The 15,969-nt window shown below is 54.1% G+C and overlaps 1 protein-coding gene across 4 annotated transcripts in view; it reads right to left on the bottom strand.

Moving 5' to 3' along the window:
* The window catches only part of CD226 (CD226 molecule), a 51,061-nt gene that overhangs the window by 33,184 nt on the left and 1,908 nt on the right, over window positions 1-15,969 (bottom strand). For 2 of the 4 annotated variants that reach the window (XM_045850177.1, XM_045850180.1), the window contains exons 2-3: window positions 5,795-5,866; window positions 5,127-5,465 (exon numbers count right to left, since the gene is read on the bottom strand). In XM_045850177.1, the coding sequence (XP_045706133.1) occupies window positions 5,127-5,465; window positions 5,795-5,866 (411 nt within the window). Of the gene's footprint in view, window positions 1-5,126; window positions 5,466-5,794; window positions 5,867-6,071; window positions 6,240-11,461; window positions 11,518-15,969 lie in introns of those variants that run through there. The other 2 variants (XM_045850178.1, XM_045850179.1) reach the window with 2 other exon arrangements.

Raw genomic sequence — 15,969 nt, forward strand, 5'->3', positions numbered from 1 at the left:
GAGAAGTCGCCTGCGGGAACAATGCCGCGCTCACCCCTGAAGTGTTGTCTCGATGGCCCTAAAATTCTGATCGGTTTCAAAATCTTAATCGTCTTCAGAAACTTTTTTGAACGCGAGGAAAAGCCACCCTGCCTGCCATCTGTGCCCCGTGTGAAAGCAAACAGAAACAAAAACTACCTACGGACTGAAGCACAGCTGGGCATCCTGCACCCGCTGCTGGGCCCCGCGGGGCCCGGGGCCCGCCGACTCAGTGAGAGCACAGACTGAGGGTCCCCGGGCCTCGGGGGAGGGGAGGCCTTTGCTTCTCCCTCCTTTCGGCAGCTGTTTCTTCTCCTTTTCTGTTCCTTTTGTTTTGAACATCCAAACCCAGCCTTTGCGTCTCAGAAGATGCACACAAAGAACCGTCCTCTCAGTTAATATTGCGATCTGTCGACAGGCAAGTTCCAGCGGCCCCTGAAGGTCACGGACCCCTCCCCGCTCACGGCACAGAGACCTTTCCGGGAGGAAGCTGGGGGACCGGGCTGGGTGTCTGCAGCTCTGCCCTGGCCCAGGGAGGCTTCTCAGTATGTGCAGGCCCGGAAGGCCCGGGGGAGGCGGCCCGGCGTGTGGGCTGAGCTCTTCCAGTCTTCGGACGGCTGCGACCCATAAAACCACACTCGCCACTCTGCGCTCACACCCACACGCCCCCAGCACCCACCCTGAAGAGGAAACCCAGCCCAGCCCCTGTCATCGGGGCAACCACCTGGTGCTGGAGGAACAGCAGCTGTGGTAGAGAGGCACAGGAGGTGCGAACTGTGCGGTTTCTGAAAGTCGGAGGAGAAAACCCAGGGACTCTCTGGCCTCGGCTGCGCAGAGAACATCTTCCAGCGCCCGGGGAGTGGTCCAGACGTCAGCGGCGGCTCATCCTGCAGCCGTTCGGCCTGATGTGCCCCGACCCCGGGCACGAAAAGAACATCTCCCAGAAGGAGGGGAGGGTGTGAGTAAGTACACAGAACGGCCGCTCTCGAAGACTATGGCTCTCGAAGACCACGGCCGACGCCGTCCCCTGCTGCGGGTGGCCGTCGCATCTTGCTCGGGACGAGCCTAGAGGCAAGGGCCTCTCCCGGAGGCACTGCGGGCCGCGGGTAGAATACGGAGCCCCCGGGGGCAGAGGCCGCCGAGCCGCACGCGTGGAAGCAGCGACTCTCAGGAACCCAGCCGTGCCCTGTGCTTGCACGTTACCCTTCCTCCGCCCTCCAGGCCCTGAATTTGGTCTGTGCAGCCAGCACTCTCGCCTTGTCTGGGGGTGGACCCTTCGTTTCTCTCTCTTTGACTTCTGGTTACTTTCCTCCAAGAGCTGGCCCTCCCGGGGGTGTGCCCCCCGAGCCCGCCCCTCCCCGACTTCGCCGTCGGACGGAAAGCAGGTCCGCAGAGACAGCCCCGGCCTGCACTCCCACGCACCTCACCCCCGAGAAGGGCAGGGACCCCCTCCCGGCTTTCCAAGAGTCCCCAGAGGTCCTTCATCCTCTGCCTCCTCTGTATCCTGTTTGACTGCACGATGCCGGGAGATTCCTCAGCCTTTAAAATGTTTCTGTTTCATCAGTTGACCATTGCTTATAGGCTCGACTAACTATCTTCTCTCTTTCTTAAGTAAAAAAACTGCCAAATTGTAACATCTGACAGAACCCTCTTCACATGCATGTGTGTGTGTGTGTACATGTGTACACTTGCTGCCCACTCTGCAGATCTGGACTGGCCGGTCTCCATGATCATATAGCCAATTTCTTGTAATAAATTTCTTTCCCCGTATACCACATCTTATTGGCTCTATTTTTCTGGAGAACCCTGGAGACTGCCAACACCAATGACAGAAAAGATGCGTCGATTTACACTCTGACCAGCAGCGCATAAGTGGGCCAATCTGCAAAAAGCTATTGGTTCTTTGGCCCTTAAACTCTCCCCTTCCTGCGGGGCTGCGACGGGCCCAGTCTTCCGGCGGGTGAAGAACACAGGTTTACCCCGTGCCTCCCTCTGCAGGTCACCCAGGGGACTCTTCAGTGGTCTGCACTGCAGAGCGAGGCTCACGCCCTACCGGGCACAGCGAGGTCCAGTGCCCTAACGTTCCAGGCTCTCCTCTGACACTCCACTGCTTCATGTTCATTGAAAACACGGAATCTACCAGGTAGACCTTTACCCAGGACACCCACGTATCATATGCTGAGGCCTTTGGCTGGTGGGCAGGGAGAGGGCCCCATTCTCACAGTTTCTCCCTCACCCTTGAGGCCACCTCTCAGGCCACCTCTAGTGACAGTGAAATGTCACAGCCTGGGGTGAGAGCCACATCCTGTCAAGGAATGTGCCCTGGTCGGACAGGTCCATTCTGTGTCCCCTGCAGGAGTTGGAACCTCCACTGCGCCCTTCTCTGTGGCACCCATAACCCCTCAGACGCCCCTCTCTCTCCACTTCCTCTCCTTCCCTCACCCCAGCCCCCTACCTGCAAAAATCCTCTCCCCATCTTCATGGTCCAGCACAACCTGTCCTTCCCGTCCTGGTGCTGCAGCTGCGCTGCTCTGTGACCTTGAGTTCACCGGTGACCCTGAGCCTCAGTTTCTTCATCTGTGTCACGGGCACACATGACCCCCCCCCACGGTGCTTCACGAGGATTACATGAGATGACCTGTGTTTACTTAGCACCCCGTGGGCACCCAGCAAGAGTGAGGGGGTAGAGTATTTTGGGTAGGCCGCCCATTTTGGAGGACACTTCCAGAAAATCACTACGTATACTCTGGCTAGTAAGGACAGAGACACGTGGGTCATGGCGATTTTCTCCATGAATGCCTTTCCCCCATGAACGGCCTTGAAAAGGTGACCTTGACATGTCACCTCCCAAGTCACCCCAGAAGTGACTTGGCTCATTTTCCCAGAAGCAGTAAACAAATGAGCCTTTCTTACCCTTAAATTCTCTAAATCACTTACTGAGCGAGAAATGCCTGTTCTGAAATTCACATACATTCCCACATCATTTTGCATTCACGGCACCATTTATCCAGAACAAAGCATCCAATCTGCTCTCCAGCTCTGGGCTGCAGGCTTGAGGGGGAGGGGCAGCCGGGATGCAGGGTGGTCCACGACTCCTCCTCTGAAGGCCCCGGGGGCTCCTATGTCCCCTCGAGTCACCCCTCTCCATCCGCCCACCGTGCCTTGATCTGACGGGGCACATACGAAGCCTGAGAACTTGGGCAGGTGGCTGGACCTCACTACACCTCAGGGTCCTCACCTGCAAAGCTGAGGTCATGGCCACAGCCACGGGCACAGAGAGGGTCCAGTGAGAAAGCCCATGTAAGACAACAGCCGAGCTCCAGCCACAGAACAGCCGTCAGGAGAGAGGAGGACCCCGCACACGGAGGGAGCAGGGGGGCTCAGCTCCTTTGTCCTTCTGAATCCCTCACCGTCTCATCTACAAATTGGGATTTCTGGACCCAAAGTCCAACCTTCTATTGCTAAATAGTTTGTCAGCTCCCCCTTCACATTATACACATGTGTAGTATGTCCAGATCCTGGTATGTTGTTAATAAAGCACACAAAGGGAGCCCTGGCTGGTGCAGCTCAATAGACTGAGTGCCTGCCTGTGAACCAAAGGGTCACTGGTTCGATTCCCGGTCTAGGGCACATGTCTGGGTTGCAAGCCAAGTCCCCAGTAGGGGGCGCATGAGAGGCAGCCACACATCCCTTCCCCTCTCTAAAAATAAATAAAATAAATAAAAAGTTTAAAGCACACAAAGGGAAAATTTAAATATATTTAAGGATAATTTTGAAATACAGCTACTATATATATATATTTTTAATCCCATGTCATTCTTCATTAAAAAAAAATGAAGCTTTCCAAGTCTCAAAGGTGAGGGGAATACCCTCACCAGCCTGTCAGAAAATGGTTACTACAGTCAAGCTAACTAACATATCATTGCACAGTAACCATCTGCGTGTGTATGTGTGATGACGGCCCCCAAATCTACTCTCTCAGCACATTTCCAGCATTTAATACACTGCTATTAGCTACAGTCAGTTGCTATGCTTTAGATCTCAAGATGGATTTAGCCTGCATCACTGCAGCCTATCATACAGACCCCTTAGAAAGAAAGCACCGCCTCAGGTACCACACTCTCTGAGTAGGCACTTGGCCCACAACTGGGGAATTATCAGACGAGAAACCCACAGTTCCAAGGTGCTCCCTCCCTCACACTGCTGCTAATACCTGGAAATCTCATCACCGGGCATGTTGTACCAAAAGCATTGCAAATAATAATGATAATAATAATACCTACGGTTCCCCGATCACCAAGGCTAAGTTCCTGAAATATCTGATCCCCAAACCCTTCAACAAAGAGATGGCGTTGTTGACTCCATGTCCTGTTGAGGAACCTGAGCCCGGAGAGAGACTGAGCAGCTAACGCAAGGTTCTATGGGAAGCACCTGCTGAAAAACTTGAGGCTCTCCACTCCACCGGAACCAGTCCATGTGGCCAGTCCACCAGAACCAGTCCATGTGGCTGCTGCACACTCAGCGCAAAACCACAGCTACAGGCGGACACCAGGAGAACGCTGCGAGAGGTCGTCGGAGTCTTTCAGAAACGACAGCTCACCACTTCTGCAGGGTTCTCCGTAGTGAAACTTGAAGGAATATGTGTAGCGAGTGTTTGAACCCTGCCCGGGGTTCACTAACCCGTGCAGAATCAGCTCCGCAGGAAGGCCCGAGGGCACGCAGGGGCTGGGGCTGGTGGTGCTAAGTGCCCGGCACAGGGCGGCAGTGGCGCCGCATCACCAGAGGGAGGCATTTGGTGCCTGAACCCAAACACTGCCAGCATCAGTGTAATGTGGGGTCAGCTTATCATTACGACAAGACAAGACCTGTGCTTTCGTCCACGACATTCAAATTCCTGGGAGCCTTCTTCTCCTCCAACATGACAGTACATTAAGAAAAACAAAGTGAGCTCCTAGTTTTATGCCTCCGAAACCACATTCATAGGATCCAGACAGGGACTCCAAAAAAAGCATGGCGAAAACACGGAAAAGCATTTCATAGCTTCCGTGTAGGCTTTATAGACTCCAACACGGCATATCAGTGAAAGCGGGAATAAAATTGGCACTTACCTGGCGGAACCACCTGTATCACCTTTTCCCAAGATCCATGCGGGAACGTGTCCAGAAGACAGGAGTAGAAGCCCACGTCGGCCTCCGAGGCGTTCCGAAGGGACAGCACCCTGTAATTGAGCACCGAGGGCAACTCGACCAAGTCGACCCTCCCGGTGTACGGCTCCCTGATGTCCCTGCCGTAGTCGGGGTGGAAAATGGCGATGGACTCTTTCCTCGTGCCGTCCAGCCTGAACCACTCGATCTGGGTCAGGTTGAACGTCAGTGGGTGCACACACTCCAGGTGCACCGTCTCCTCCAGTTTGATGGTGGTGTCCCAAAACCTGGCTTCTCCTAGAGCTGAAACAGACACACCATCAGGTCCCGCTGACGCTGTGGCTGCAACCCCGCACAGACACCCCCGGAGCTTGCTCTGAGCTCCCTAAGACGTGGCCAGGTGGGGAGCTGAGCTCACGGCAGAGGCTCGCGGTGCCTACCTTACACCCTAGTCTGTCTAACAAGGTTTCCGCTGCTGGCGACAGGCACTGGGAAACATTTGTTTTTTTTCTGAACAAGTGAAAAATTATCTACGCCAAGAGGAGAGCATCATAATTTCTGAACATGCCACACTCTAAGACCCAAAAAAAAAAAAAAACCCCGAGTAAATTAAATGAAGACGTTGTCTCTACCTCTGTACACATGAAGGAGAGCCAAGAAGAGAGTCACACGATCCATCTCTGGAAAGCGCCCGGGAGGCTGGGCTGTAAGGAAGGCAATTTTGACAGCGTTACTCGCACAGGCCCGGCACCATGCACCGTTTCCTTCCTCTCAGATGCTATCGGCAGCGCCTCCTCCCTTTGAAGCGCGAACACAGGAAAAAGGGCTCGGCTTCAAAGTCCAGCTCACTCGCGTAGCGAGGATGGGCAGATGTGAGCTGCTCCTCTCTCGGGGAAATTGCCAACCTACCCTCACGCTTTCATGTTCTGCAAAGATTCATTCATCGAACAAGCACCTGCCGAGCGTGTTCTCGGCGCCAAGCTCTGGGAGGTGGGCGCAGAGCAATGCATTAAACTTTTAAGCCATCCTGGCCACCATGGAACTTAGATTCTAGTGGGAGGAGGCAGAAAGGAGAACAAGAGGTGAAGAGTATAGTGAGTTGCAGGTGGCAACTGCCGGAGAGAGAACGCAGCAGGGGCGTGGGGACAGGGAAGGCGCTGTCTTGTTTCCCTTCAAGAGACGGGCCCAGGAAGTCCTTGTGAGAGCACGAGATTGGAGCGGAGACCCGAGCGCAAGGGTGGAGCCTGCGGCGGCAGGGATGTGGCCACCGCGGGCAGCGCTCTCCGGGGCTGACCTCAGGCGCTCGCTCTGGCTCTGGGCGAGGCAGGGGCCCGCAGAGCCTCTCTGGAGAGAAAAGTGTCATGGCTCCGGGGTGGGGGGCGCCCATCGACCACATGGTTGATTTTTTCTGCCCTTTCAGTTGTGAATAATTACAGAGACACAGGAATTGGCCAAGACAGGACAGAGAAGACGTGTGAACCCTGTGACCAGTGTCCCCAATGGTCACAGCTTCCGTGACCACAGTGCAATATCAACACGTGATCAAGTTCGTCAGGGCTCCCTCCCACCCCTTGTAAGATGACAATTCAGTTTCTCAAGATCGTGTTAGCACCATAGTACTACAGGAGCATAAAAATACAGTATTGTCTCTACGGCAACAGGGATCACACAAATGCACGTGGCCCCTGATGGGCCAGTGTCAAAATAAAAGATGGGTAAAAGTTGGGCATTGGAGGGGCAGCACCCACTCCAGAAAATTCTGCCCGATGCCGACTCTGAACCTCCGTGTGGCTCACCCCGACGTTTGCCGGTTGGCGTTCACTAGCTAGCATCAGTGGCTGAGGTGGGGACTGCTTCCAGAAACATGAAATCAAGTACAAAGTCAACAATGTCGTGACGGTCAGAACAAAACTGTAATGTGTACGTGTAATGATGCATGGTGCCAGCATTTGCTTATGTAGCGTTCAATTTTCCAAAAACTGGCCCATCAATGCTGTTATTTGTGCTTGTGACAACTCTGTGGTAGTCACACAACATATCTGCTCCCTCTCTTCTGTGCGTAGCTCAGTAACACGATTTGCTGCAAATCTTCCTGTGTTGTGCCAGACTCCCTGCTTGGGCCCCAGAAACACCAGCCTGAGACAGACACAGCGTCTACTCTCAAATCAGGCACAGTGTACTCGGTGAGGAAGATTAAAGAAGCAACTGGTTACAATAACACTTGGTAATTTCTACACAAGTCATTTGATCAAGTTTTATAGCATCCCAGCGAGGGAACAATTCACACTAACAGATTTGGGCAGGTTTCCTGGAAAAGGTGCACCAGATCCGGGGCCTTCCAACCTGAGTAAGACTTTCCAAGAAGAAAAATGGGAGAAAGATCGTGTTGTGATGACAGGGGGAACTATCAGGAAATGGGGTGACCACAGTCTAGTGGGTGGGAGCTGACAAAAGTGAACTCAGGTCTGGGTGGCAGGTGTCTTGAACGGCGTACATAATGAACTTCATGCTTGGCCGTCAGGTACCCCAGCACCCTGCTCACACCTGTGACTCAGCGCCAAGGATGATTCCTGGAACGTAGGTCTATGGCACAAACATAGCCCTGAAAAAACCTTTTCAAAGTCATTGCAGCCAGAGCCATCAAGGTGAGATGCGGACAAAAATGACAGGAAATTGACTCTACAGAGAGATGGGGTGAGATAACGTTTGCTCTTACAGACTTTCTGGTATGATTATAAAAGCAAGTGGAAGCTTTTGGAAGCTTTTAGGTACCAGAGTAGGATCTGAATTAAATTCCTAGACAGACACCTGAACATCACCTGTTTCCTTTTCCTCATCCCTAACGGAAATCTGACTGTGTTTGGGGATCTGTTCCTTCTCCCCCGCCACAGCGATATTAGGAGAAATCGAGGTTGACAACTATGACTCTTTGGGGGCAGCAGTGGAGAAGCCAACTGTGGACTGAGTTGACCCATCTGAGCAAGGGACACCATGAACACACCATGGCAATGACAGGTGTCTCTCCCTCCCTTCGCTCCCGCCTCCCCCCTCTGTCTCCTCCTTTTCCTTCTCCTCTTCCTCCTTTTTCTTCATCTTCACCTTCTTCTCTATCCCCTCCCCCACCCCACTGGAATCTTACTGAATTCTTACTGCACTTCAATAAGGAAAAGTGTTCAGCCCGACGACAGAGGATGGCAGAGAGAGACGGGCATGAACTTGGGTCACAGGCGGCATCAGTGAGCCACTGAATTCAAAACTCCGGAGTCGGAGCCTATTGTGTGAGGTTATGATTGCCCATGTTTTATAAGCCTCTGGGAAAACGTGTGTCTGTCTCCTGCATCCATATGCTTCAGAGCTGCTGGGACTGCTCTGGCTGCTGCAAGAAGACCGGATTGGGAAGAAGGAAAAAAGGGACATCTGACTTGGGGCGCTGTCACCATGACCTGAGCGAGATAGGCTGATGGCTCATCCCACCACAAAGATGAAGGGAGAGGGAGTGACTGCTGGACTTCCCTATGGTCACACGGAGATGTGACAATGACAAGGTTCCTGCCTCCAGGGGACCCGTCGGGGTCCAGTTAGGAAGGCAGAGACGTGCCCACTGGTTCAACAGAGGGTGTTTGTGTTTCATAAGAAAAAGTACTAGAAAGAGTAATAGGAAAGCAAAAACAAAACAAAACAAAGCCAGCTGGGAGCAGGGAGACAACTCAGAGAGGCGCCCGAGGAGGAACCCACTTCCGCCACTTGGGCTGGAGGGCCTCGGGCCAGGAGGCCAGGGCTGCGCTCTGTGGGGGCCGCCTGTCTGCCCCAGGGCCCGGGGGGAAATGCAGTCCTTCCACAGCTGTCAGGAGAGGTCAAGGAATGGCTCTGCTGGAAAACAGGGGGAGCGGCAGGTGAGAAAACCTGTGCTCGGAGAACTGAAGGGACCGCTAGTGGAGGGCCCCCGTGAAAACGCACCGCCGGCCTCACACTCGGTGGTGAAGGTGTCCCCCCAAGGTCAGGTGCAAGACTAGGATGCCCGCTTTCACCACCACTGTCCACACCGTCTTTGAAGGTCTAGCCAGAGCCGTCAGGCGAAAGAAAGAGAAAGAGAAAGAGAGGAAGAAAAAGAAAAAGAAACGAAAGGCATCTAAATGGCAAGGAAAAGGAAATCCACAGGTTTAAGGCAGTCCTTATCAAAATTTCAATCATCTCAGGGGCCTTTTGTTTTGTTTTGTTTTTGCAGAAGTGGAAAAGCCGGTCCTCGGATTCAGGCAGAATTGCAAAGGGGCCTTGGAGAAGAGAAAAGGGACACTGTGAGTCACGACTTTCTAGTAACAGCTGGAAATGAGTGGCCCAGAAGCTCAAAGTCCAAGGTGGTGGCGATTCATGATATAAATAATCATTACGCGATTATTAAACAAATGCCCAAATACACATACACATACATGTATCAAGCGTGTGCGAGTGTGTGACTGCGTATGTGTCGCCAGGAAGAGAAAGAGGGTGTCAGGTACGGTGGGGCGGGGGGGTTGATTACTGAAGGGAAAGTGCTGATTGATAATAGCCCGTAGTGACCCCTTCGTTCCCGAGCCTCCAAAGCCAACCAAGCTAAGGGATAAAGGCAGGGCACGTGCCCTTGCATTCCGAAGCCAGGGAGGTAACTGATCCTCTTGAGAGGTGCTGGAGGGCGTGTGGCTGAAGATAAAGTTCAGCTGTGACCATTCTGCTGAGGATGAGCCCTCTGTGTCACCGTCTACCCCAAGACAAATAGCACGCTTCAGCTCTTATCGTGGTGTAGGCAGCCATGTTTTGCATGATTTATGGAGGGATTCTGGCTTGAGGTTTTGTTGTTGTTGTTTTTAATAGAGCTGTCCGTATGAAAGCACTTCATCCTCCAGGAAGTCATTAATCAAAATATTCCTGGAGGTCTCCACTGGTGAACCGCGTAAGGATGAATTCATCCGCTAGTTCACCTAGGGGACCTGGGCTGGTGGCGGCCCGCCTCTTAGCCTGTCCCCACAGACACGTCTCTATCCGCCCAAGGGCGCTCTTCTGCTTCCTGTGAAACGCCTGCTTTCACGTCTCTGGCCTTTCTGAATACTGGCACGATTCTGGTCTCCCTCCTCCGTTACCCAGGCCCCCTTCCCCAGCACGCGGACACTCGGGACTGTTCTGACTCCGTTCCTCGCCGCTGCTGTAGACAACCGCTGGCCGGCTGCAGAACGGAAAGCCGGTGGGAACCTCTGTGCACGGATGCCTGGGGCTGGGAAGGTCGCGGGAGTGCTGTCCCAGCTGTGCAGAGGCACTACTCCCAGCAAGCCTTCCACTGGGACGTGACGGTCTAGGTTTCCGCTCCCTGCCTCAAAGGGCTCCCTGTCTCCTTAAGAGAACCTTTCCAATGAGGGGAGTGTGGTTTCCCTTCCAGGGGTGTCCAACCTGCGTGTGGCCCGTGGGCCGTGCGCAGTCCGTGATGGCTGTGAATGCCAAAATCATAAATTTACTTAACATATTATGAGATTATTTTGTGATTACACGTCACAGTGTATCTAATGCGTGGCCCAAGACAACTCTTCTTCCAGTGTGGCCCAGAGATGCTAGGAGGCTGGACACCCGTTCTAGACCGTGATGCCCTTGACCTTCAGCATGCCACAGACCCACCCCTCTGAGGGAACAGTAAAAACGCACTTGCATTCAAAGCAGAGACTTCAGCTGGGGTTCAGGGGGGATCCTCCAGGACAAGGGTCTGCAAACCGCAGCCCGTCGGCTGAATCCGGCTGACCCTGTAAATGCTTCCGTTGGCTCTGGGCCAGGCTCTTTTCTCCGCATGTTTTCTGTGGCTGTTTTTGTGCAACGATGACCAGTTGCCACCGAGACCATACGGCCACTACAACCGAAAACCCTCCCTCTCTGACCCACGACAGGACAAGAGCGCCCGCCCTCGTGCAGGACGCCCTTTCGGTAAGGACCACTCAGCACGGGAGTTCACCCCTGCTCGGTCCTCCTGCTCGCCAGACACCGCGAGAGTCAGCTCCCTTTCCTTATCCCCGGGAACTCTGTCCCGGACCTTCCACACACACAGTTCTTCCAGAAACAGACTGGGAAGCACGTACAACACACCCCTAACCAACCAGGCCCATCGTTCAGCTCGTAGGCGTGCAGACACCGACCGTTCAGCTAAGGACACCCATGCGCCCGGGCCCTTTCCCGGCCGCGTCCACTTAGACCACAGTTCATTCGCAGCCCCGCTGCTGGGACACTGGTGGTTTTACAAGGGCCAACTCGGCCCCTTTCAGACTTGTTTCTGGAAGGTTACTGACCTTGAGATCGGAGAGCGCTCAGGCTCCGACTCCCCTTCCCCAGCGCGTGTGTCCCGGTGAAGGGCCTCCTGGCTCCCGCAGCGTCTCTGGTCTCCGCCTCAGCCTTTCCCCGCCCCTACCGCCGGCGGCCAGCTCCCTGCTTCCTCATTCCTGGGGGCTGTCGTCCGTCATCCAGGGACGACGTCACTGTCCCACACCGTCGCCGCGATCGACTCCTCTGGCCACCTGAGCCGCTTCAGGCAGGGGCTGTGGTCAAGCACGGACGTGCCGGTAGGCACTGGGGTTCGAAGGACCCAAAGCAGCCCGGCGGACCTGCCTCCAGAAGCATCCTTACCGCTTCGGGCACTTGGACTCATCCCATGCTCAGATGCAGTTCCCTCCCCCCCCCCCAAAGATTCAACTGTTACAAAGGATGAGCTGCTAATGCCATCGCTCAGCTCTACATGGAAACCACACGCGAAACCTTGTTCTGGTTTCTGCCCCTCTCCTTCCCCATTGATCTTCCTGCCGCTCAACGCCCTGGGCAGTCAGAAGGGCCTGAAATACGGGAAGCTCCCCCCACCCTGCCCCACCGCCCCACCCAGCCCGGGGCTCAGCGGGTTCCAGCCCCGCATCCCGGAGGCTCTTCTCGGTTTTCTTCTTCGTCTCCCGTTTCCTGACACGAGAAGGCCCCGGGTTGCTGCTTCCTAAGAACTGTCCCAGGAAGTTCAGCAGCTTGTGTGTGCGTGTGTTAGAAAAAAGCTTCTGTGCTGTCCCAGAGGACAGCCAACTTGGTTGTATTAATATTCATCCTCTTAAAAAATGTAAAATATGTTTATTGATTTTAGAGGAAGGGGAAAGGAGAGAGAAAGAGGAAAACGCCGAGGAGAGAGAGAAACACCTGACGCCTCCCATACAAACCTCGACCAGGGACTGAACCCACAGCCTACGTGCGTGCTCTGACTGGGAGTCAAACCACAGCCTTTTGGTGTGGGGGACGATGCTCCAACCCACTGAGCTGCCTGGCCAGGGCTTAGTGATCTTTCTGATTTACTGGCTAATGGAGGCTGCCTGTTGCATAGACCACCAGAAGGATAGTGGCTGAGGCTGTGTTTGTGAAATTTGTGTGAATCCTGGGAAGGAAGGAAGGAAGGGAGGGAGGAAGGGAGGGAAGGAGGGAGAGAGGAAGGAAGAAAAGGAAGGAAGGAAGGGAGGAAGGAAGGGAGGGAGGGAGGGAGGGAGGAAGAAATGGAAGGAGGGGAAGAAGGAAGGGAGGGAGGGAGGAAGGGAAGGGAGGGAGGGAGGAAGGGAGGGAGGAAGGGAGGAAGGGAGGAAGGGAGGAAGGGAGGAAGGGAGGAAGGGAGGAAGGGAAGGAAGGAAGGAAGGAAGGGAGGAAGGAAGGAAGGAAGGAAGGGAGGGAGGGAGGGAGGGAGGAAGGAAGGAAGGGAGGGAGGGAGGGAGGGAGGAAGGAAGGAAGGGAGGGCCTCCTGAGACCGGGGAGAAGACAGGCCCTGGGAGCCACGGCTCTGGGCTCCCCCGTAGACCGCTCATCCGTCTGCAAGAGCGGGGAGGAAAATAAAATGTCCTTTCACTGCAAAAATGGCTTTGGAGCACTTACTGCCAGACAGAAGTGGCTTTCTGTTGTGAAACCCTGCCTGGAGAGGCCTCTGCCTTCGATGCCTCGCCATCTTCAAAAGGACATCAAACTCTTCAGTGACAGACAGGGCCAGACCCGGTCAGCAGCTGCGCCTCTCCCAGGCCCGAGTCTTAGGAGGTCGTTCCCTCCCTTCCCCAACCCCCCACCCCTGACCCCCCGCCACTGCAGACCCCCCAATAGTTTATAGTCCGAGAACAGACCCACAGGGCAGGCCCTTCGCCCGAGGGTCTCCCTGACTCCTCCCTTCCCTCTCCATCCGAGGGGCCCAGCTCAGGTGGCCCTCGTAGGGTTACTCATGAGCCCCCGTGACTGGGGTGGGCACACATCCCGTGCACGCCCGGAGACCCTGGGTGCACCCTTACTGTCACAGGAACCACATCCTTTGGGACGGCTCATTTCTTTGCTACGTTTCTTCTTAGCCCAATAAATGCCTTCAATGCCCAGACAGGGCCTCTGCCCTCGGAGCTGGCTCAGGGCCGGGCACTTGGCTGGCGTTCAGTCCGTACTTGCTGAAAGCGGGCAAACCAATGGCTTCCACGTGGGACGTGTCGCCCTGTGCTGCAGACACTCATGGCAACAGGGGTCCAGCCAGCTCCCGTGTGTGGTTCTTGCCCTTTGCCCCACTTCTCCTCCAACAAACGAGACAGAAAGAAATCTTGCACGTCGATTGCACGTCGTGCAGGAAAGAAAAGCACGTCGATTCTGCAGGACAAACCCAAAGAAAAACTTTTCTGTTTGGGGCCTCCTCTTTATCAAAATGACTCAGCGGGCCCTGAACGGACCACACACATCGGCTGAGACAGTCGCTGTCTGCACAGATGACGCACCACAGGGATGTCGGAGCCCACTGTCACGCTGGTGGGATTTTGTTTCGCCTGCCCTGAGTTATACAGTCCAGGTGTATGCAGCCACTTCTCCCAAATGACCCTGTCCCTCGTGAGCACTTCCTAATTCAGCATCCACATGCAAACACACACACGTACACACACCCCGTCACCATCATCATCCTCGGTACCACCCACGTCCCGTGCTAAAGTGATTGCTATCATTAAGGAAGGAGAAATGAACACAGTTTCCGTTGCTTTTCTGTTCGGACCATCTGGTCCCGTCTGGTTTCTTTAGCTTCTATCTGGAGGCTCTCGAAATCTTGGAGTCTTGTTCAGTGCAAGGAACCTCACAACTACCTTGTCTCCATCCCTTGGGGGACACAGACAATGTCTTAACTTCCGGAATGCAACCCTATTCTCCCCAACAGGAAGCCATGTGATCTTATTCAACACCCAGGGGAAATGTTTAAAAGTCACACAGACTATAAAGAGCCCCACATAATCAATAAAACCCTCCCGAGGCCAATACAACTGCTTTGTGCCTCCAGAGAAAAGTCCCCCTCCATGTTCCTACCAGGGACAAATGGAGGGGGAAGACAAGGAGATTGGGGGGGCGGAAGGAAGACCGTGTCCCACCCAAAGAGATGGGCAAAGTCCCTCCCTGCTGTGTTTGCAAGTAACCCCAGCGAAAGGCCTTTCAACAGCTTCAGCGTACAAACACCCTTTGACATTATCATTGGGTGGCAGAGCCGGGGAGGGAGGGAGGGAGAGACCCTCAGGGCACAGGGTGGCGCACCTCTCCCGCTTCCTCCAGCCTCCCCGTCTCCAAGGTCAGCGGGGCACCCGGTCAGGGTGCGAACCCTCAGGGAGTGGGGGGGACAGCAAGCACTCAGCCCCGTTTCCTGTACAAATCGAATGTCAGGGAAACCTAAGTTTCTCTCTTTTTAAAAAAAGATTTTATTTATTTATTTTTAGAGAGGGAAGGGAGGGAGAGAGAAAGAGAGAGAGAGAGAGAGAGAGAAACATCAATGTGTGGTTGCTGGGGGCCATGGCCTGCTACCCAGGCATGTGCCCTGACTGGGAGTCGAACCTGTGATGCTTTGGTTCGCAGCCCGCGCTCAGTCCACTGAGCTACACCAGCCAGGGCCTAAGTTTCTCTTAAGGAAAACCAAATCAGCTACTAAGTCAAGAAAATAACAATAGATATTTTAACATCATTATTTTGCAATCCCTATTAAAATGACAGTCTGAGACCATTTTAGTAGCTGCTAAAGCCTGTAGGTGAAGGTTTGGGGGAACTTTACAAAGGAAGCTACTGCCCGTTGACAGTACCTGGCCCTCTGACCCAGCGTGACCGCTGTGACGTGGTGCCGCTGGACAGCAGGGGACACGGGAGCCGAAGAAAAGCAGCACTGGGGCCCAGTCTTACCAGAGCACCCGGAGCCGAAGCCGGGCCAGCCCCTAGGAGGAGCGAGCGGCGAGTAAGAAGTGCAGGGCACAGAAGAACCAGTTCAAGGGTGCCACGGGGTGGCCGTGAACTTCACAGGGAAAGCAAGCGATCCCGCAGAACACATCTCGGGGGCTCAGTAAACAAACAGCAGTTAGCGTCCACATAAGGAAACACCGCCTACTCCCCAAGACGCCCCAAAGGCACTGGGTGGTGCTGAGTATTCTTTTCTAATGAAAAACCCACATAGCAACCCTGGAGTTTAATGAGCATGACGAGGAAAACGGACTAGAAATGAACGGCAAGCTGGATGGTGAGACCCTGGGGGGGGTTTCAACTGAGCTTCTACTGAAGGCGAAGCTGACCACTGTCACTGCAGATATTAAATATCACTCCGGGAGTTTTAACGGATGCCGTAAGTTTTAAAAAAGAGTGGGGAATTGTAAATGCTGAAGAATTATTTTGAATTCATTATTATTTGTACACGATCAACCTGGAGAACTTCACGATCGAACCAAATAAAAAACTAATAAAAGAATAAAGAAGGTGTCAAGCAAAATAAATTTATAAGACTCACTAGCTTCATTTGATGGCGTAT

This window comes from Phyllostomus hastatus, unplaced genomic scaffold (assembly GCF_019186645.2).
Source record: "Phyllostomus hastatus isolate PE091 unplaced genomic scaffold, TTU_PhHast_1.1 phas_contig_80, whole genome shotgun sequence".
Lineage (NCBI taxonomy): Eukaryota > Metazoa > Chordata > Mammalia > Chiroptera > Phyllostomidae > Phyllostomus > Phyllostomus hastatus.